Source organism: Poecilia mexicana, unplaced genomic scaffold (assembly GCF_051168715.1).
Source record: "Poecilia mexicana isolate PSO_F unplaced genomic scaffold, ASM5116871v1 scaffold_17, whole genome shotgun sequence".
NCBI lineage: Eukaryota > Metazoa > Chordata > Actinopteri > Cyprinodontiformes > Poeciliidae > Poecilia > Poecilia mexicana.
In genome coordinates, this window is record NW_028263386.1 from 9,734,998 (window position 1) to 9,758,138 (window position 23,141).

Sequence of the window (23,141 nt, forward strand, 5' to 3'; positions counted from 1 at the left end):
GCATATTAGCATGTAAACTTCACTAAATGTTTTTGGGATTTTATGAAGAAGTTGAAAGATCTTATTATTATAATTTTTTTTTTGTTATTTTGTTTCCTTCAGTTCACATTCCACCGCCTATTTGCACACAACACTATCTTCCGTCTCTATCCAGTTTTTGTTTAAAACTCACATAGTGTTTGACTATAACAGGTGTAGCATTGTTTGAAACTATAGATCAACATTACAATAGATTGATTCAGTGGATCTTGGTAACAGAATAAAAAGTAGAATCAATTGACATCCTTTCTACATTTTGGGCATAAAATATCCTGGTCGTCTCTGTCCGTGAAAGAAGTTTTAAATAAAGGTTAAACTTGTACAGTGTTCCACCGTTGCTATGACGACGACAGCAGGACTGTTGGTTCCAGCTGGGAGAGGAAAAACGCAACAAAACACTCAATCAGCGCTGAACCACACAGTTTTGACAGTAATCCCTCCAAAGAAGTGCTTTGCTTGAAGAATGAGTTGTTTATAAGAGGCTGGCTCCTAAATTGGGTAGAAAATAAATCATAAATTTTCTTTTTTCAGAGAAAACCAGGATAAATTGTCTGAAGAACGACATTTAGACAGGCTTTTGCTTCATCAGGCTGATACTGTAATAATCTAAACAGTTTTTGTATTTTTAATTCGTTCAGTCTTGATCCTCTTCTTTCAAATTTTTGCTTGTATAAATTCTTAAACTTCTGGTTTCCATCTGACCTTTACTTGGACAACAACCATCTCACCTGTGAAGGTCACCGGACTGGAGCAAATTTTTCCACTCAGCTGCACAGAACAAGACATTTTCTTTTCTTTGTTGAGGCATTAAGAGGCTTCATTACTGTTTTCCTAGAGTAGGTGTAAACGTGGACTTCTAAGAAAACAAAAAAAGAAATAATCTTTCTAAAGATTGACGATATAATTCTTCAGCTCTGTAACATTTTATCACAAAACAGCAACAAAAATGACAAGAGTGGAAATAAGTTGGACTTTCAAGGTATTGAAACTTTTGAGTTGATTTTTCACTACGTTTTCTAGAACCCTATGAAAAGCAGTTTAATCTATAAACTATGACGTCGGTGTGTAAGAGAAAATCTCCATCCTTATGATTTGGAAGATGGGAGAAAATGATTGAAAATCTGCAGGTGACAAGTGTCAAATAAAGCTATAAACACAGATATTTTTCTGCAGATATTTTCCAATTCATGATTTTGCTGGAATTTTCTGAGCAAATTGTTGTTTCTCTTTGTTTTCCAGGCGAGAACCGCGTGCTGAAGTTCACCCAGGTCAGAACCATGAGTGATAAGATCATGATCAAGTGGGAGCCGTTCTGGCCTCCGGACTTCAGAGACCTGCTGGGCTTCATGGTTCTCTACAAAGAAGCGTAAGTCCTCCTCAAGGTGGGAGCAGAACCGGACGGTTGTTATTTCAGAACCTTAATAAAAAGAGAAAGAAAAGGTCAGCGTTGTGGAAAATTGGTCATTTCTAAAATCAGTTCTAATTCTTAAAACCCTCAAAACATGGAAGTAATAAACTTGTGTCCTTCCTTCCTGTTGTCCATCTTTGCTTTATCTTTTTCATTCCTTCTTTTACTAACTTTTTTTGTGTCTTCCTTCCACTTTTGTTTCTCAATGTTTAAAGGATTAATATAATATTTTATATTTTAAAATAAATGCTATGGTCTGAGGACTTTAAAAGTGCTTGAAATCCTTGAAAGTGCTTGAATTTCAGTTATGTGTTTTGAGGGTTTACAACCTGCTTGGTTTTTGTATAAACTCCTTGAAAATGCTGGTTATTCAAACTGCACAATTTTATCCTTGTAATCGAAATAAAGGTTAACCTATATGTTATACAATTTTTTGTCAAATGAATGTTTTGTTCTTGGACCAGCCAGTCAGGTTTACAGGGTGTATAACTTTTGTTATATTTTAGTTAATATTGCCCATGACATCTAGATTATTATAATCAGACATTATCAGCAGTGATAAATAAGGCCATATAACAGCGAGTTGAAACTCTCTTCTTTAATTTATTTATGTTGTTTTTATCTCCAAAGTCCGGTGCTGGAATAATTTTTAAAACTTACTTAGAAAATGCTTGAATTTTGCTTCGGGAAAAGTGTACGAATATCAACATGGAATAATATGTTGCAGTACTTGCAGTATGTCTTTGAAATGTCAGGAAACCTTGAAATTATCTCATTTTTTAAATCTCAAGATATCAAATAATCATTCATACTAATCCATCTTCACCACCTCTGCATAAATTGTACAAAAAATGTCAATGTGAGTCTGTATAGATGGATGCGTTAGGATTTTATTTCTGCTGGTTTGTATTATTTTAAATAAAAGACAGCAGTAGAGCTGCATTAAAGTCACCTTGGACAAAGAATATAAAGATCCTCTTTTTATCTTCTTCCATTAATTTTTTCTGATATCTGTCTTAGAATATATACTCTATTTTATACAAATTGTAACACTCATCTTACGTGAATAATGTGTAAAGTTTAACAACACAAGTCATCAGATATCATCTTCTGATTGCTTCAATAACTCTGATGACAAACTGCAGTAAAACAAATTAAATCCTTCCCCATGTAAAACACCCACTGCGCTTCATTTATATGTTGTTTTTTTGATCGTTGCAGACCTTTTCAGAACGTAACGGAGTTTGACGGGCAGGACGCCTGCGGCTCCAACAGCTGGGTGATCGCCGACGTCGACCCGCCGCGCCGAGACAAAGAGCAGGCCGAGCCGGGTCATCTCATCCTGCCGCTGAAGCCATGGACGCAGTACGCCATCATGGTGAAAACGCAGCTCTCTGCGTCCGACGAGCATCAGGTCCACGGGGCCAAGAGCAATATCATCTACGTTCGCACCAATGCCACCAGTAAGACTGACATAAATGGCTCAGATTTTTTTTTTTTCCTATCTTGATGTAATTTTTGTGAGATCAAATTAATGCTTATAATTTTATTCACCATCAAAACATCAAAAGTAGGTCTGAAACAATTAATCATATTAATTGTGAAATAATTAGTTTAGTTTAGTTTAGTTTATTTCAGACAAACCTTTCACCGACAGTGTAAACAACACCAAAAAAACTTATTTAGTAACTGATTAACTGTTAACTGGCTCATACTGACTCAAAAAGGCTAACGACAAACTCAGAGCAGTAACAAAGCCAAAAAGGTCAAAATGTATACATTCAAGGTTTCCACCCAGAAAACTTGCTAAGCCTGGTGGTTGGAGCGCTCACCAGTCATTCATCCAGCGGCCTGCCGTGTTTTTGACTTAAAAAATGTTTACATTTGACAGGAAATTTTCAAATATCACTTGATAATTACATATTATTTGAAGATTAATATCTGAACACCAACAAAATGCAAACATAAAAAAAAACTGAAATAAATGAGCAATGATAAGACTGGTGGGGGCACAAGTACAGCCTGGTGACCCGCCAGGCTTATAATACACTTATTTTGCATTCTAAAGATAAAAAACACCTTTGACTGTAAATATGTTCTACACAAAAGTCCTGAAGTTGTATATTTCTTCTTCCACTTGGTTAAAACTGTTTAAAAAAGAAAAATCACCTAATAAGCACATTTTTCTGTCTAATTAGTAATCCTTTAATCTCAAAAATAATCAACAGATCAGCACTAAACTGTAATGATGTTGAAGGAAGCAGAAAAGATTTTCACATGTTCATGCAGATGCATCTTTCGCTACAAATCATCACTAAAGGAATGTTGATACTGCATTTTAGACAGTAACAGTTTTCTTATTTAAAAAATTAATAAAATTATTAGTTTATTTGCATCTTAATATATTTCCAATACTGTACATAATAAGCTTAAGTGGTTAAATAAAAATTATTGTTTTTTTATCCGATTAATCGTTACTTGCAGGTCTAGTATGATGAAATTCACGGACTGGACATCATCCAGTCGCTTGTTGCTTTAAAACAAAAATAAGGCAAACAGGGAACAGGAAGCTGGACGGTTATTTTTGCCGCCGACCTGACAGGACTCCACCTCATGCAAGGTGTCTAACCAAGCCTCCGTTCCTTGGTAACTTCGTGTCCCCTGCCACCCACAGAGCCTGCCTCGTGCAGCTCGGCCTAATTACAGACACTGTGACCTGTCTGGCTGTCTTCCTTTCAGACAAAATATATTTCCTTCCCTGCAAACCGCATCAAACATGACATCCGTCGCTCGCACAAAACAAATCTCCAGCCGAGACGCCGCGGCCAGCCAGCCGTGTCGGGGGAGCGTTGTTTTCTGCCCGTTTGGCGACTGCTCCCGGTTCCTGGTCGCTGTCGCGTCTCACCAACATTCCTCATCGGAAGGGCAAAGTATATAAGTATAAGTATAAGCTGGCGCTGATCAAACCTGGTCTGACAATGCGGTCGAACCAGCTCGTCGCATTGTCATGGAGGAACGTCATAACACACAGGCAATAAATCTCAATCTATCACACACACACTCCATATTGCATATTCTGCTGCTACACACACTTCCCACGTCATCTGTAAAGACTTTCAGGATAAAATCATCTGAAACTATAAATGTACAACAGAGTAAAAGCAGAGATTAGCAATTTAAAGTCTTTTGTATTTAATCCTACCAATACACTCTCGTGTTTAATCCCTCAGTTTTCATAAATCTCACACTGACTGAACTTCTAGTCATGTGGAGTTTGTTGACAGTGATTGATGCAATAACCTGAGTCCTTAAAATGACCTTGAACTAAAACAAAGTCAGTTCATAACTGTGCTGGCAGCTTCACATAGGGGTAAAAGAAGTCCATTGTTTAGTCGCTAAACTGTCCATAATCCTTGATTTGTTTCGCATTTCGTCACATTATAATCTCAAACTTTAATGTATTTTTTGGGATTTGATGATATACCTCCGGAATAACACAAAATCTTAATGTATACATCCTCAAATTAGAATATTAATCTCTTAATTCACCGTCTTTGTTCCTCATAATGTGAAGAGTGGTGCTGTTTTGTAAATGTGACTGTCCACAATAAAACCATGAGCACATCAACTCGGGGCATTTGAGTTATTTACAGATCCTGAAAGTATGGATTCTAACAAATGGAAATAAAAAAAGTTCTTTACTACAAGTGTTGTGAGCACTAATAAAGTTTCAGGGCTACTTGTAATTTAGAGGCATAATAAAAGACATATAGACTTGCGTTGGCAAAAACAAACATTTTCTTTCAGCCAGTAGAGAGGCAAACATAAATAGTTTTATTTTAGTGGTGTACATTTGATGCTGTTCCCTCATTAGTCAATGATTGTAGAATCTCCAAGTATTTGGGGTCATCTCTCTATTTTGGCAAAGTTGTTCAAGCCTATTCAGATTGGACGGAGAGCAGTAATTAAAAATCTCCTCAGATTCCTTATTTGATTTAGGTCTAGACTTTGACTGGGCCACTGATCCAACAGTGAGCCTCCAACCAAAACTAAAGGATTTCAACATTTACAATATTTTTTCTATGCTGTCTCATTGCTTAGCCCCATCACTGTTGAGGAAAACCATTCCCATAGCATTATTCTGCCACCACCGAGTTTCAACTTCGACTCTGTTTAGGTTGGCAGACACCTTTGTGAAACTGAGTTTAACTTGCACAGCAGGATTATACGTACCAAATAAGGGATTTATGAAGGAAATTCTGTTTTTTATTTGGAATCATCTGAGTAAAAGGGGGCAGTTTTCAGATTTTTATTTGTAAAAGTAAAAAAAATAAATTCCTTCCACTTGTGGCATGAAGGCCTGCGACCAAAAACCAAAGCAGTTGATGACGCAAACATCAAACACTAAGAGGCTGCGCGGGGAGAACCCGAGCAGGCGGCTGTGTGCCAGTAAGCGCCGCGTTATCGAGCAGCAATCTGAAATGCAAAGTGGATCGAAACTGCAATTTTCCTCTTCTAATTTCTAAAACAAAGAACTGTGATTTATCTCTAGATTTGTATCAAATCTGTGAAGTAGGTTATCTCTGAAAAATGTGCATTTAGTGCATTTCCATTGTAAACTTCTGTTGCATTTTACACCACAGAAACCAAAAGCTCGGAAACAATATGTCCTTTTTTCTGAGCTAAATTTTTCAGGCTACCAATGATAGAAGAGGTTTGTTGAAAACCTGAGTAAAACTTTTTAAGTATTTTGTACCCATTTTACAAACCAAAGTATTTTTTCCATTCTTGTCATAGTTTATGTAAGAGGAAATTGGATTGTGTGACTGCAATTAATTAACAGTTGTTTTAGAGTGATCAAGAGGCGTATTGGTCAACTGGAATCAGAATAAAAATGAATGAAAATAGAAAATAAAACAAGTTTTTTTTTCAGCAAAATTACATTTGAGAATATTTCTGAACATTAACTCCAAATACTCCAAAAATAAATTGATATGCAATTGTTTAGGAACATGGGCATGAAGGAAGAAGGACAAGGGGATTTTGTCCATAGTATACAACACACACAGTCTTTTTTTTTTTTATCCTAGTTGTTATTTGTTCTCTGTTGAGCATTAAATATATTTCCTGGTTAACAGTTCTTTCCTCAATGTCTGTGCAGAGCCCTCCGTACCACTGGACCCCATGTCTTCCTCCAATTCGTCCTCTCAGATCATCCTGAAGTGGAAACCTCCCAACGATCCCAACGGAAACATCACCCACTACCTGGTCTTCTACCAGCGCCAGCCTGAGGCCAGCGAGCTCTACAAGTTTGACTACTGCCAGAAAGGTGAGACGCTGTTGGTTTCTGGCCTTCTGGGTCAGGAGAGTGGGGTTTTTTTATGGCTTTGCATGAGAGCTAATGTCACTTCAAAGATTTTTAGTACTTTTTCCATTGATATATGTTACTGGATGCGCCGTCAGGTGACTTATTGTGCAACACACATGCACCGTTGCTACGCATCCAGTTGGTTATATTGATGATTGTTGGGAAAAGGACACAATCAGACAAAGAATAAAAAAAAGTGACGCAATGTTTTGCTGTTATTTGTCCAAGAGTGTCACATTTCACAGGCCAGTAAAAACATTTAATAAATATATATATATATATATATATATATATATATATATATATATATATTGAGAAAGCGGTGAGTAGGTTAGTTATGCTAGCTTTGCATGTACTTGTGCTGCACCAAAATAACGCGACATCAAACATCTACTTTCTTACTCTAATAGATCATCAGTAGAGCAGGTGTTTAAATTAATCAACCACTGCTAGTTTTCAGACAATCAATTGTTATTAATAAGTGCTCAATAAGCCTAAAAGCATAAAACTGTAATGGACTTGAATGTTCAGTTTCTTTATGTTTACATATCTTTTTTGTGTGGAAATGTTTTTCAGTTTTTTACATATATATACACACACACTTGAACGTAATCTCAGCTCTGTCAGCTAGCAGAGATGCTGTCAGCCGGTTGCCGTAGCAACGGGTCTGTGTTTAGCACTTTTCTGAAACTAATTGAATTTATTGAGAAGCACCGGCACTTCTTTTTACGAGCTCCTTCTCCTTTACGTGAATGTGATCTGGAAATGAAACGTCAGACAGTCCAGACCCTCGTTTGGCTTCTGGCTCGGGTTCAAACGAAGTTCAAACATTTATTTTGGTTCAATTGTTCTGAGCCCGGCTCGGCTCACGTCAGCCTCCAGCCGTCAGCGCCGATCTGCGCCGCTCGCACATCGATTCTATAATGCCTGCATGTTTATAGAGATTGGAGTCTGCAGGGAGGTCCTGTCAGGGTTAATTTATCTCCACTGCTACTGCTGAGGTTGACAATGACAGACAATCCCTGCAGGAGTGTGTGGATATAGCGAATATGCTGTTTATTTCACCTGTCATGTCCCTCTGTGTTCCCCGCTCCGCATGTCTGTCTGCCACCAGGAATGAAGCTGCCGTCGCGGGTGCCCACTCAGGTGGACAGTGACGAGGAGCAGAAGTGGAACCAGACGGAGGACCAGGGCCAGGGGAAGAAATGTTGTGCCTGCCCAAAAACGGACAAGGAGCTCAAGAAGGAGAAAGAAGACTCGGAATACAGGAAAACCTTTGAAAACTACCTTCACAATGAAGTTTTCGAGGTCAAGTAAGTCAAACTGCTGGTTTTTATTTTATAAAATCATCAGATACTTATTTTTTTTGTAAGTTTTTGTGGAACTTTAATTAGATTAATCACATTATAGAGCTGCAATTAATCACAGCTTCACTCGATAAGCTCGAAATGTAAAATCACATTTTCTCAATGTTTCAAACCAAGCATCTCAGTTTTCATATTCAGGAAGAAGTAATTTTATTTCAGACGTAATTTAGAAACGTTAACTATAAACTAGTTGTTCTTCGAAGGAATAATAACTTATCGATGCAATAAGTAGCTTGATAATGTCTTGGTTTTGTGCAAATGTCCATTGCAGCGTTTTTGTTTATTTTTTTTAAGAATTTTTTGGCGCAGCTGCCTTTTATCTGACAGGTAATGCAGCAAAGGAAACACAGACGGGATTTAAACTCGAATCGAGGTCTATAGCCTCTCTACTGGGCATTGATGTTTTTTAAAGCAAAATGTTCTCTCTTTGCTCATTTTTTCACTCGCGTTTGCAATTCTGCATTATTGACCGCAGTACAAGACTGTGTTACGCGCTGCTTTGAGCTAAGCAACTCTCTGCAAGAGAGAAACTTTTAGGTCAAAATTAATCAACATAAATGCGTTAAACATTTTAAATTAATTGCATGTGTTAAAGTTGACAGTTTTTTTTTTTTTTACTTAAACACGTCTGCCTTTCGTAGACGCCCGAGACAGCGGCGCTCTGTGATGGGCATCGCCAACAGGACGCAGCCCTTCCTCACCACCGCCGCCAGCCCGCCGGGCAGCACCGGCGTCCCCAACGACGAGGACGAGAACAAGGAATACCCGAAGACCATGGTGGTCGTCCACGCCAAGGAGTCCACGGTCATTTCCAACCTGCGACACTTCACCAGCTACCAGATCGAGGTCCACGCCTGCAACCATCCCACTGACCAGAACCGTTGCAGCATGGCGGCGTACGTCAGTGCCCGCACCATGCCTGAAGGTAAAACACCTCCGAATGGAAAAATAAGCTTTTGATTAGAGCTGCAACTAGCGATTATTTTTGTTATCGATTATTCTGATGGGAATTTTTCATTTATGCAATATTGGAAAAACATTAAAAGATGCAAATAAACAATTCAAACCCTTTTTTACATAAGAAAGTAAACAATTTATTGCCTAAACGCAACAAAATAACATCGCTTTAGTGAACTTTTGATCATCTGCAGCTATAAAAATACGTGAAGATTTCATCCCAAATTTCCTCGGCTTAACTTCAAAACAGTGCAGAGCTGATCTGTTGATTATTTGGATAATTGGATAGTTAAAGGTGCTTAATAAATTTTTTAGCTACACAAATAGTTACTAAAAACCGTCACAATTATGGGAGTCATCTTAAAATTAAATAAGTTAATGTCCAGTCTTTTTGCAACATGATTAACAAAAGCCAGTTTTCCCAATTCTGTACAGAAAAAAAAAGACCTGCAGCCTCTCAGAAGAGAATTTGGAATAATATTGAATTTGTAGAAACTGTGAAGTTGAAACAGGTGATTCTGAAAGATTTTGTTCCTCACAGATAAAGCTGACAACATTTTGGGTGAAATCACTCATGAAGTGACAGAAAACACGGTGCACCTACACTGGAAGGAGCCTGCAGCGCCAAACGGCATCATCATCCTGTATGAGGTGAACTACAAGAGAGTCGGAGACCCTGAGGTAAAGACTCGCTTATTTTACGTAGATCCTCCTTCACAGAGCAGCAGCGTCTTCTGGCTTATTCATGACTAACAGCAACTTTTAACAAATTTATAAGCAACAAATTAACTCCATCCACAGAGCGCATCAGTGTGAAGAGACCATGCCTACGTGACTTATTTTGAAATTTGCCTGGTCTTAGTTTGATGAGCCCTAATGGGCAAGTAATTTTAGTGCTGTGCAGTGTTTTAGTATCCATGGAAACGTGGAAAAAACATAGGCTTCATCTCAGGGATTGATGCCTGTTGTTTCTGTTAAAAACATGTTTTTGTAACCACACATGTTGTCTTTCTACTGGGGGGAAACTAAACATGGAGTTTTAAAGCAGAACGTCATAAAATATCGGCATTAAAGTCAAAATAACCTTTTAAAAAATCAGGAAAAATTTTAAAAATAACCATAAATTTTTTGCCAAACCCCCTTGCAGGAGCTGCCCCACTGTGTGTCCAGAAACATGTACAAAGCGTCCGGCGGCTGCAGGCTGAAAGTGATGCATCCTGGGAACTACTCGGTCAGGATCCGAGCCACGTCACTGGCTGGAAACGGGTCGTGGACCGAGCCCTCGTACTTCTACGTCCAGGACCCCAGTAAGTGTCTGTGGAAGAAAAACTGAGCTCAGAGACGACTTTTCATGAAAACTACCGGAGGAGACGAGGGACAAAAAGTAAAACTGCATTCAAAGTAGGAGCAGTGTGTTTTAAAAAATCATGGTAGTAGAGCTCACAGTTCTGACAGTGTAGTAGGAATTCTCTTATCCAAAGTGAAACACCAAGAAAATATTTACTGAATAAATCACTTATCACCATACAGAGAGAAAATCAGCTTTTTTCTTTACAAACCCAAATATTTACTCCATAAACTACAAACATGCTTGAAGATTTTACTAAACAAAGGTTTGATTCCTGGTGTGTTTGGGGTTTTTGACTTGTTGAAACACACTTTACGGGTTTTTCCTCCTCAGGATGAGGTCATGTGACCAAACTATTATCCAATAAACGACTACTTGTGCCAAAACAAATCTAAAAAAAAAGACAAAATTGAATGCAGTTTGGTTATTAAAACACTTTGAAATATTTTAATGAAGATAACTAAAAGAAATGTTGAATATTTCCTAGATATTGTTTGGAGTTTGATCTGGGATCAGTAATAATTTTTTTTTTTTCATGTGATTTACTGAATCATTTTTTGTTGTTGTTTTTATTTTACTCTCTAAAATTCAGATCATTGAAGATTATTACCAAATTTAGATATAAATTGAAAAACTAAGTGCTGTTTTCTTACATTTCCCACAATATTTAATTCAATTCTTTTAAAATCAGAGCTTCACTAAATCAGCAAAAGTCTTCAGAATGTAGATAATTGTTGTGTCCATCCAGTTCATGTATAATTAATTAGCAGCCTGTGAATCTTTGAGTGTTTTCTTTCCCACCTGAAATGTGACGGTGTGTGTTGAACAGACGACCCTCTCTCCATCGTGAAGATCATCATCGGGCCGATCGTCTGCTTTGTCCTGCTGGTATTTCTGGGCGTGGCTGGATTCGTCGTGTTCAGGAAGAAGTACGCAGCTCTCGCATCCCTCTCATTCTTTTATTCTATGTATTCTCATCCCTTTGTCCTCTCAAGGTGTTTGTTTGCTTCCTTTCAGTCAAACCCAAGGACCAAGTGGACCCATTTACGCCTCTTCAAACCCAGAGTACCTGAGCGCTAATGACGGTGAGCAGAAAGAGTTTGAGATGTTTCTTTAACGCCACAGGGATTTTAGCGCCTCATTCAGGATCCTGTTTAAATGGAGCTGAAATAATCAATAGCATTAGCTGCTTGTGTTTTCTAAAGAGTTTCACTTCAACAAAGGAGTTGATTCATAGACTAGATAAAGAAAAACAACCATCCAGGTAAATTAATATGTACACTGCATGGCCAAAAATTATTTTAAAAAAGTCACCAAGTGGATTTGATCAGTAGTTACTGCCTGGCAACAAGTTATTTAATGACACAGTGAGTGGCTTCTTATTCCTTAAACAGCCGTGTGTGACGCATCCGGTTGTGATGGATAAGATTTTGAAAGGTCAAATCGTTTTCATCAAGCAGAGAAAACACCAAGTATCTAATTTAAACTTTATCTAAAACAGTAACAAAAAATGTAAACAACTCAACCATTAATCTCAAGCTTCTTGAGATTAATGTATTGTATTTGTATTTGACATTACTGTTTGATCAATTTCCTGTCAGATTCCCAGTTCTTCACGAGGCCTTTAAATGTTTCATTGTCAGCGGAAATTCCCTGATGTTTCCTGTTTGTAAATCATCTTCAGTTGATTTAATCTGTTTACATTTTTTGATGTTGGTGCAGAACATCATTGCCAGTCAGTAGCTTGCAGAAATATTTACTCAGTTTTATCTGTTAAACGGTTAAAATGAACTCGAGCCATCAAAGCATCTGAACTCCAGTAAGTCAAACCGAAGCGGCTGCTTCATACGACGCATCAGAGAATTTGACATTAATTGTGTTCATAAAAACTTGGAAGATGCTCTGGTTCGGCTTGTCCTTACCTGCCTGCCTGTATTCCCCTGAAACTGAAGGTTGTAAAACCTGAAATGTGTTTGCAGTGTACGAGGAGGACGAGTGGGAGGTGCCGCGTGAGAAGATCGCCATCTTGAGGGAGCTGGGCCAGGGCTCCTTCGGCATGGTCTACGAGGGCATCGCTAAGGACATCGTGAAGGGCGAGGGCGAAACGCACGTGGCGGTGAAGACGGTGAACGAGTCGGCCAGCCTGAGGGAGAGGATCGAGTTCCTGAACGAGGCGTCAGTCATGAAGGCCTTCAGCTGCCACCATGTGGTAAAGAAACTGATTATCAGGATGTCTGCGCATCCTTACAAAGTCTTACACTAATTTTGCATGTTTTTGTACTATCATTTGAGTTTCTACTGGTTCTAAAAATCAGCCCAAGTGCTTAAAAAATTTTCTTTTGGTGTCTGGAAAAATAGCAGTTTCAAAAACTGCCAGAATGTAACAAACCAGCAGGTACAGCAAAGTTCCAGCATCACCTAGCAACCCAAGATGAGCTCCAATAAATTTAGTCAGCTGTTTTTAACCACTTTATATGCTGTACAATGGCCGCTGGAAAAGGCAAGTCAAGGTTTCCCCCAGATTACGAGCTAAGCCCAGCGGTAGTGGTGCTAGGGAAGTGAAGTCCACCAATCGCCCACTGTGTTTTTGTGTTTAAAAAATGGCTACAAAGTGAGAAATTTGAGAAATAAAACATCAATAACAAAGAAAATATAGCTGTGCATTAAATAAAACTATTTATTCTGTAGGTTTTGTATGTATAATCAAATCCCATTATCTCTTTTAAATATATAGAATGTTTTATTATGTCAACCTAGATTAGCACAACTTGCTTTACTGATGTATTAAAGTAAAATAAACAAAAAACGTTTGTTCTTATTCTGGTAGGGGGGGTTCTAGTAAAGCCTGGTGGCATGCCAGGCTTATAATACACTGGGGGAAATCCAGCAAGTGTTTTGTTGTTGACAAAAGAATGCAGAAACCACTTGCTGCATTCTCGTTGGTTGTGCAGCAGGCTCTACTTCTGCTTTTCAAAGATGTATGGTTGCGTAATTGCACATCGTTTGCAGCTATTTTCACATGCAAGTGTAAACATTGTGGACAGCAGCAGGTTATCTGGATTTAAAGTGACAAGACGCCTTAAAGCAGCTCATTCTGTAAGAAATTCAAAACTAGCAGATCTGATTAGTCTAAAATCTCATTATCTAAGAATAATTTTGTGCAAAAAAAATGTATGGATATCTCTTTTATAGCCCATAGACCTATATTAACCTGTTCAAGAAAGCATAACAGGTCACCTTTAAAAAGTCTTAAATTTGTTTATTGAAAATTAAGGCTTAATATTCTATCTATTTTTTATTTATTTATTTATTTATTTATTTATTTTTGTCAGGCAAATGTTTGAGTCATGCCCAGACATTTTTGCTCACTACATTAGTGTCACTCAACACAGTTAAGGATACCAGTAACAAGCTAGCAAGCTAATACTTGCTAGCTAGTTAGACATCCGTATGTCATGCAAAAAGCACAAAGCTGCCACGAGCCACAAAAACCCGGAAGTTTCAACAGTTTTGGGTTCCTTTATTTCTTTTGTACATTTCTGTTGTGATTTAGGTCTTAAATTTTATTAATTTATGGTCTTAAAAAGTCTTAAATTTGAGTATTTAAGACGAGAGATAAGTCACATGAAGTTATAATGCAATAAATAATGCTGTTTCCTCACAGGTCCGCTTGATGGGCGTCGTGTCGAAGGGCCAGCCGACGCTGGTGGTGATGGAGCTGATGACCCACGGAGACCTGAAGAGCTACCTGCGCTCTCTGCGGCCTGACGCTGAGGTAGCACATCTTGTTCACAGCGGTTTCACTCGCTAGTTTAGTTTCTTCCTCTCACTTCTGCTTTTTTGTGGAAAAAATACACCACCTGTCCCAGCCCGGGATGTACAAATTCAAATTTCTGATGGTTCTTTTTATTTTTAGCCCCGGATCAAAATGTTATTTTTAAAGGCAAGAATGCGAGCTGGAGAATCTACTGATGAGATTTTCTGAACTGAAAATCTCTGAATTAAGATGCTAAATTAAATGCTGAAGGCACGTAACCTGTTTATTGATTAATCAAATTTTTGGCTTTTGAAGATTTAATTTTTGACACCCAGTGCCGCCATCTTGCTGACAAGCGTCTTTTACAACTTCTATTTATTTGGGCTTTTGAGAATATTAGGGCCAGGCTAAGATTTTCTTTGTAATAAAATGAGAATAAAGTCATAATATTTTAAGAGTGAAGTCATATTAGGAGAATGAAATAGCAATTTTATGAGAACTCAAACACAAAAAGATAAAAAATATTAAACGAGGAATGTTGAGCATCTTGTGAAGTTCTACTATTGGTTTTACAGATAAGGAAACGCGTCATATTTTAACACATCAGCATCAAATTATTATCAGCGGCAGGACTTTGAAACGATTGTTCGAACGACTGAGTCTATTTCAAAGAAAGAAGCAGATGGACTGAGCCGGTAACGTCAGATCCTGATAACTAGAAGATGTTTTTCTCATTTAAACGACTTTTTTTCCTCTTAATTTGAAGACATGCCACTGGAGAAATTCAGTCTTTTTTCTGATAATAAAAGTAAAACTCAAAGAAGAGATAATTGAACTAAAAGCCACTTTTTAAAGAGTCGTTTTTTTAGAAAGGAGAGCAAGAAAAAAAATCTCTTAAAATCAGAAATCAGACCTGGTATGAAAAAAATTTGAGATTTTATTTTTACGCTGTATCGCTCTGTCCAACTTTGTATCTATTTGTAGTGATGTTGATACATCATCGTGTGACTCTCTTCCTCTTCTGTCCCAGTGTTTTGTTTTAAGGCACTATTTTTCTTTTAACCTTATTCTTCTTTGGGTTTAGCTTAATTTTTCGTTTTAGCGTTCTCTCTGACTGCAACATCATGAAAGATTGCACAGAGAAACACAAGATTTTTTCCACAGTTTTTGCAAAAACATTTGCATTGGATGTTTTAATATCTGTAATTAAATCACTACCAGTGTAACGTTTAAATGCCACAGGAAGCTGTGTGGTTTAATGTCTGCAAACACATTCATTGGAGTGGGCAGAGGACTGAGGGATGTTGACAGAGGATTTAAACAGTTACCTCTGGCGCTGGCTGAGAGCATTTCAGGAAAACAGGCCAGTTTGCTGTAGATCATACGTTTAAAATCTGTCTCCTGTCTCTCAGAATAACCCGGGGCGTCCACCTCCCACTCTGAAAGAGATGATCCAAATGGCCGCCGAGATCGCAGACGGCATGGCTTACCTCAACGCCAAGAAGTTTGTCCACAGAGACCTGGCAGCCAGAAACTGCATGGTGGCTCACGATTTCACAGTCAAGATAGGAGGTACGTTTTGCTTGGAGGCTATATAAAAGCTTTCTGATGTCGCCCCCTGGTGGCAGCATGAAGAGACACATTCTTATGCAATCTGTGACAAATTTACTTTCTTAATTATATCTATATCATATATGTGAAATGGAGATTTATTGTAAATTAGAAGATAAATAGATGGTTTTCACACGTCTACAGATTTAATTTTTTACCCATTATTCTTTGCAATGTAGCTAAAGCTCATTGAGCTTTTTGTTTCTTGAAAACATTTCATTTCTCATTCTGTCTGTGAACTAGGAGCCATATTTGTCTTCAGTGTAGCTAAATAACACTTAATTGAAGCTGTAAAAAAAGACAACTTAAATCTCTACTTTGAGAATTTTGTTGTCATTTTTAAAGAGCTCTGTTTAATTTAAGTATTTAGATTTTAAAATAAAGAAGAATATAAAATGTTTGCAGGAAAGGAGACGTCTACATTTCCTTCTGTGGGATGTTGAAATTTGTGGAAAATGAAAAAAAAGACTAATAGTTTCCAAGTTTATTACAAAAAATTTATATGTACAACATCATAAATGATATTTTTGTGTCACTTTCTTGTGGGAAATCGATTTATTATATTAAAGAACAGCTTAAACCATCTTTTGTTATAAAATGTATATTTAAAACCGTTTATCCTTTAACATCTATGAGAGCTACCTGTTACAAACTCCTAGCCTAGCATGTAAAATTCAAATTAATTACTTTAAAGTTTTAACATGAGGACAATGTGAACTCTTCCAGTGACAGTGGGTCATTATTTAGGTTGCAGTTTGCAGCACAACTGAACCTTCACAGTTTTCAGGTCATTTTTCCACTTGTTGTGTCATAATGTTTCACACTCAACTTTTTAGGGTCGTAAGTGCCACAGAATGTGTCCCAATTCTTGACTAATTCAACAACCTGCTTGTGTCAGCACTGGGTTGCGCAACGATATTGTTGTGCTTTAAAAACAGGAACACGCGGCCAAAAACTGCGCTCCTCTGAGAGCAGTTAATGATTACTGGCACTGATGTTATGAAGACTGATGTTGGATCATTTTTGTTTCTTCATTTCGGAGCTTTTTGAGATTTGTTGACTGGTTCAAACTGTGGAATACAAAAATTTATAAAATACATGGTCTGAAAAGCTCCAGTCACAGTTAACAGTCAACCCCTTCTGTTTGCATGTTTTTGTTCTTCCCTTTGGGTCTCTACTGCTTCTAGAAACAGTCCAGCTTTTTTTTGGTTTTGGGGGTGGGGGAGAGTTTGGCAAAACGTTAATATTTTTTGGTGTCTGGAAAAGGAGCCACTTCAAAAACTCACAGTCAGTGGGGACTCTGCTGTTATCTAGCAACTTCAGTGGACCCCATACCGTTGCCTGGCAACCCAAGCTGAGCTCCAGCACATTTGGTCAGCTGTACAATGGCTGCTGGAAAAAACAAGTGTTTTGTTGTTGACTTACCATCTAGAAATCACTTTCTGCAATCCTGTTGTTTGCGCAGGAGGGTCTACTTCTGCTTTTCAAACATGTATGGTGGTATAATTGCGCGTCTGTTTGCAGCCATTTTCACATGCGAGTAAAATGTTGAGTTTGGGGGCGTGGCCAGCAACAGCTTATTTGGATTTAAAGTGTCAAAAAGCAGCTCAAATAGCTCAAGTAGGCAGAACTGACGGGACTAAAGTCTCATTATTTAGGAACAATTTTAAGCCAAAAATGTAACGAACATGCTTTGTATAGACCAGAGACCAATCCTAACCTGTTCAAGGAAGCATAATAGGTCACCTTTAAGATGTAGATAAACAGACCAGTTATACTCAGGAAATATCTCAATCTTAAAAAAATCTCTGCATCCTTCTAGCTTAATTTCCGAATCTTTCAATCATGTTTTGTTCCCAGACTTCGGCATGACGAGGGACATCTATGAGACGGATTACTACCGTAAGGGAGGGAAGGGCTTGCTGCCCGTCCGGTGGATGGCACCGGAGTCTCTGAAGGACGGCGTCTTCACTGCGCATTCAGACTGCTGGTAAGTAAAAACACAGATTATTCTTCAACATTTCACCAAGAACAACACAACCAGACCAGAAAACCAACCTGAAAACCTTTTCTCTGTTGGTATTCACAAGGACCAGCTCCGTTTCTGGCCTCCGAGTGTTTACAGACGGATTTATTAGTCTGTCAGACGTCTAATCAGCTGGTCTCTGTGTTTACCAGGTCGTTTGGGGTCGTCCTGTGGGAAATCAGCACCCTGGCCGAGCAGCCGTACCAGGGCCTGTCCAACGAGCAGGTCCTCAAGTTCGTCATGGACGGAGGCTTCCTGGACCGGCCAGACAACTGCGCAGACAGACTGTAAGCACACACACAAAACCTGTTTATCTGTATTATAATATATAAACATTAAGGCAAAGCTGCTGTTTTTATATTGTATTTAAAGTAGGCGCCACTAACAAGTTTCAGTCTGGAGGCGTATTGAATGTAGGGCTGAAACGATTAATCAGTTACTGAAATAATCTTCAACTAATTTAATTACCAATTAATTAACAGGAGTGTCCAGACTCCAAAATGTTTTCTGAGTAGTAATTAAGCCAAAACTACACAAAAAATATATACATTTTGCATTTAAGATTAAAGAAAACCTTTGTCTGTAGATATTTTCCACTCATATTAGAAGTATTTTTAACTGCATCCTTTAAAAACATCCCTTACTACAAATGATCAAATGTACACCAAAGGATTCCTATTATGACATTTTAGGCAACAACTGTGTTTTCTTGTTGACCTTCCATCCACTTGATCCATTCTTGTTGGTTGTGCAGGAAGCTCCACTTCTGCTTTTTCAAAGATGTACATTTGTAAAATTGCACATCTGTTTGCGGCTATTTTCACATGAGAGTGTAACAGTTGAGGGGCCAGCGGCGGCTTATTTAGTTTAAAGTGACAAGATGCTCCGAAACAAGCAAAACTAATCAGACTGAAATCTTAGAGATTTTGTGTTTTGTATAACCTGTTGAAGGAAGCATAGTACGTCACCTGTATCACATTTTATAATATAATATAAATATATAAAGTTACATCCAAATTTGCAGTACTGTAACTTTGCGATATTTTGCTGAAAAATTCCAACGGTTTCTGAAAGGGGAGACGTTCCGCTTTGCAGCCAATATCGGGTTATTATGGTAATCTCACCCCCCGCCGTAGCAAGGAGTGAAATTAGCCTTTTAGTAGACAGTATATTGTGAGAGTAATTTGGATAAATGGGCAAATATATTTACTCAGGACATTTAAAGAACTGCGTACAATTAAAATAAGCAAAAATATCCAGGCGGAGATTTGAAACTTGGGTCATAGAGGGTAAAACATCAGCGAGGTCTCACTCTCCCCGTCTCGTCCCGCAGACACAACCTGATGCAGATGTGCTGGCAGTACAACCCGAAGATGCGTCCGACCTTCCAGGAGATCATCGAGATGCTGAAGGACGACCTGCACCCCTCGTTCCGGGAAGTCTCCTTCTTCTACAGCGAGGACAACAAGCTGCCAGAGAGCGAGGACTTCGACCTGGACATGGAGAACATGGAGAGCATCCCCCTGGACCCGTCGTCGTACTCCCAGAGGGAGCAGTGCTCGGACAGGGACGAGGCGTCCTCCGTGGGCCTGAGGGGCAGCTACGAGGAGCACCACATCCCCTTCACGCACATGAACGGGGGCAAAACCAACGGACGGATACTAGCGCTGCCGCGGTCCAGCCCATCCTAACACATCCCTCGACAACCACGTCCACGCTACAGAATAAAATCTATTTTTGTTCTCATTTTATATATATACATATAGATAGATCACACTTTGATCACTTTGTCCTCAGAAACCCCTCAACACACATCTCAGGACTTTATTTTTCTCTCCAGATGCCACAAACACACACTACAGCGAGTCCACACGCGGACGCCACAAGACACTTTTTGTATTTAAGGACGAACCTCCTGCTTCTCTCTGTTGTTCAAGATTGTACTTTATATACTGTACATAGATATATATATATATTGCCAATGTTGTGCTCGACTGGGTGGATTTTGGATTCAACTGTGAAACAAACTCTTGACAAACAAGAAGGCTGCTAAACCCACTGTCCCTCCCTTTCGTCCAGGCCGCGTCCCTCTTCGCCCCTCAGTCTGTCCCCCGGGTTGCTTCGTTTTGGGGAATAAAAAGTGCCCTTCTCTTTTTGTCTGTGGCCTACATCGGTTGTCATGGAACTGAGTCTTTGAATGCATGTGGATGACGAACTGAAAATGAAACAAAAGAGACTACTGGATGGTCCAAACGATGATCCATCCTGGAACAAACTGATCCACTAGAGAAGCTGGCTGAAGTGGCTTACCTCCTCACACTGCAGTATTCCAAAAATGGCACACAGGATAAAAACACAGGACTTCTTTTGGGTTCTGTTCTGTTTTTTATTTATTTACATGTCTTTTATTTCCGTTTTCCCTCCCTTTTTTCCCTTCTTTCATGTATTTGAGTTTTCACATCTACAGCTGAAGGATATTTAAACAGTTTTTTTTTTTTCAGAGACATGTTGGCAAACAGGTTCGTCAGATTTACCAATAGCTGCTTTGTTGGTATATTTTAGTGGGTATAGAAGTTAAGAAATATAAATATATATATATAAATCTTATATTGATGTTTTTGTACATAGATATGTTGTCATTCTTGAGGTATTTTCGGTTAGATAATGTTTTTACATGTTAGTCTCTTTTGGGTTTTTTTTCTAATCCAGAAAGTCATTTACTAATTTGCTTTTTTTTTCTGACTTGTGATCAACCAACAGCACTTGGTCTTTTTACAGTGTGATGCCCAGGAGGAGGAGTGTTTGGTGTCTCCAGCTTTAAAATGTCTGCCCATCTTATCAAGATCAAAATAAAAATAGTGCTGTAAATAATGCAGCAAGGTGCATTTGTGACAAATGTGTTTTTTTCTTCTTCTTCTTTGCATACCTGTTGAGACTTTGAGTTAATTTGCTACACAACTTTTTACAAAATATATGTGATTGACTGGTTTTACCTTATTACTTCAAGAAGACTTGCTAAGCCTGGCAGTCATTCATCCAGCAGCCCGTTGTGTTTTTGAGTTAAAAAATGTTTAATTTGAATAGGAAAGTTGAAAATATCACTTGATAATTATGTGTTATTAAAAGATTGGAAGATTAATACCTGAACACCAACTATAAAATCTTTAAAAATGCAAACATTTTAAAAAGACCTAAATAAATAAGCAATGCTAAGCCTGGTGGGGGCACAAGTAAAGCCTGGTGGCCCGCCAGGCTTATAATGCACCGGAGGAGATCCTGTGTGTTATTATTATTAATCCCGGGGCTTTTATGATTTTATTTCTGGTTTTATTTGAGATTGATTCTAGCTGCCCTTATCTAGGACGTTAATGTTACTTCCAGTCAAAAAGAAGCAGCCATCATCCATTGTCCATAACAGCTGGTTCATATCTCTAGGAGAAGCAGGACACACTATGGTCAGGTTGCCTTGGCAACACAGAGACGCACAAAGCAGCCATTCACACACACTCATCTAAGGACAGTTTAGAGAAACCAATTAACCTACTCTGCAAAAACACAAAATCTTACCAAGTACTTTTTGGTGAAGTTTCATGAAAACATAACTTTTCAGCACGATATATGAGCTTGTTTTAAATCAATAATTCGTATAAGTGAAATAATTTCCCAGTGGAAATATATATTTTTTACCCCCATATTATAAACCATAATGTCTTGTTTTGCTGTTGGATTATGTAACTTCATAACTAGTACTTTTTCATCCATTATTTATGTAAAACAACCACCTGTATCAGGGCTGTCAAATTCATTTTCGATTTGGCCCAAACCAAGATCATGAAGGCTCTTAAAGGGCTCGTACTTTCATGATATTTGGCAAGAGGTCAGACTGGGGGGGTAATTACTCATTTCTTAGAATAGTCACTCCTGGTAGGACTTTGAACTGGCTTTAATAATTTACATTTTCTTTTAATTTCCTTCATTTTTAAGAAAAAAAAACAGTAAAATAATAATAAAAAGTAAGCAATAGCACATGGTAAAACACGCAGGAGGAATCAGGAGTTTAATAAGAATCCCGTATTGAATTGATGAATTTGAGATTTGAATGAAATACTTTAAGAAGTGTAACAGTGCCACCTGCTGTTTAAAACGTAAATAAACACGGTCTTGAATATGATGAAGATAGAAGTGACACGTACACAAAAATCCACTGTTTTTCATTAACAGCAGATTTTACCATTCCAAATTTTAGCAAAGCATAGCGCAGCGAAACACAAACAGTAAATTTTGCATAAAAGTGAACCCCTCTTTAATTAGGACCTAATTTTGGGTTCAATTTTTTAGTATTTCTGAAGAACATTGGCACTTATCCAAAGCTACCCAGGACTTAGTATAATGTGTTTAGCATAATGCTAATTGCTGGAGTTTTCTACACAAAGGAATGCTGATTTTTCATAACAAAAAAAAAAAAGATCTATTTCTTCTCAGTAGATTCTAACAAGGTCCCATAGCATGACATTCCTGAACAAGCTCTACACTGGTTGAAATCCAATCCATTAGCTTATTAGTCTTTAAAATATATCTTTAGTACTAGCTGGACTTTTCTTGATGTTCTAAATTATTCAATACATTGTTTATTTGGATGCAATTTTGATTATGATAGTGTCCTTGTGCTTTTAAGGCTAATCAGGTTGTTGTGATTAACTTAATTTTTAAATAACCTTGCAAATTTTGGATGTCATATGATGAACATGCATTACAATTTAGCCGTGGCAACAATTTGGAGCAGCTAATTAGCATCTCAAAGGCTTAAATAAGATTTTTCAGTCAGAGGCTTCTTCAGATGTGTTGCGAGATTGACTGCTACTGGTGTTCCGTCTTGCCCACTGCGTAGCAATACCCTTTTTGAAGAAACGTGGATGACATGAGTTACAGCAATGTTTATTTTGCCCTTTTATTTTATCTTATCCTTTTATTTAGGATAAAGATTTTTTTGCATCAAATTGTATCATTTAACTTCAAGTGTTTTGAGATACCTGGGAAAATAAAAAAATACAAATAAATAGAATATAAAGTAAACGATACGATGCTTTCAGTACTTTTTTAGGTTTTTAAATGTAAAAATTAGTATGTAATGTTGATTTAATTGCGGTTAATTGGTTGACACCCAAAATCAAGAATATTGAGTAAATAGACAATCGTCTTGCCATAGCTCAATGTAAAGAGCGCTGTTCGACAAACATAGGTGCTGCATTCACTGCCCCTG

General features: G+C 38.0%; 1 protein-coding gene across 1 annotated transcript in view; it reads left to right on the top strand.

Moving 5' to 3' along the window:
* Positions 1 to 20,766, top strand: part of insra (insulin receptor a) — a 60,605-nt gene extending 39,839 nt beyond the window's left edge. Inside the window, exons 7-21 of the mRNA XM_014984298.2 lie at positions 1,279 to 1,405; positions 2,669 to 2,910; positions 6,609 to 6,776; positions 7,930 to 8,128; positions 8,824 to 9,107; positions 9,681 to 9,820; positions 10,287 to 10,446; positions 11,317 to 11,416; positions 11,505 to 11,572; positions 12,467 to 12,696; positions 14,152 to 14,262; positions 15,657 to 15,816; positions 17,716 to 17,845; positions 18,034 to 18,168; positions 19,215 to 20,766. Of these exons, the coding sequence (XP_014839784.2) occupies positions 1,279 to 1,405; positions 2,669 to 2,910; positions 6,609 to 6,776; positions 7,930 to 8,128; positions 8,824 to 9,107; positions 9,681 to 9,820; positions 10,287 to 10,446; positions 11,317 to 11,416; positions 11,505 to 11,572; positions 12,467 to 12,696; positions 14,152 to 14,262; positions 15,657 to 15,816; positions 17,716 to 17,845; positions 18,034 to 18,168; positions 19,215 to 19,572 (2,612 nt within the window). The 3' untranslated portion in view covers positions 19,573 to 20,766. The remainder of the gene's footprint in view (positions 1 to 1,278; positions 1,406 to 2,668; positions 2,911 to 6,608; positions 6,777 to 7,929; positions 8,129 to 8,823; positions 9,108 to 9,680; positions 9,821 to 10,286; positions 10,447 to 11,316; positions 11,417 to 11,504; positions 11,573 to 12,466; positions 12,697 to 14,151; positions 14,263 to 15,656; positions 15,817 to 17,715; positions 17,846 to 18,033; positions 18,169 to 19,214) is intronic.
* Positions 20,767 to 23,141: the final 2,375 nt, after the last annotated feature.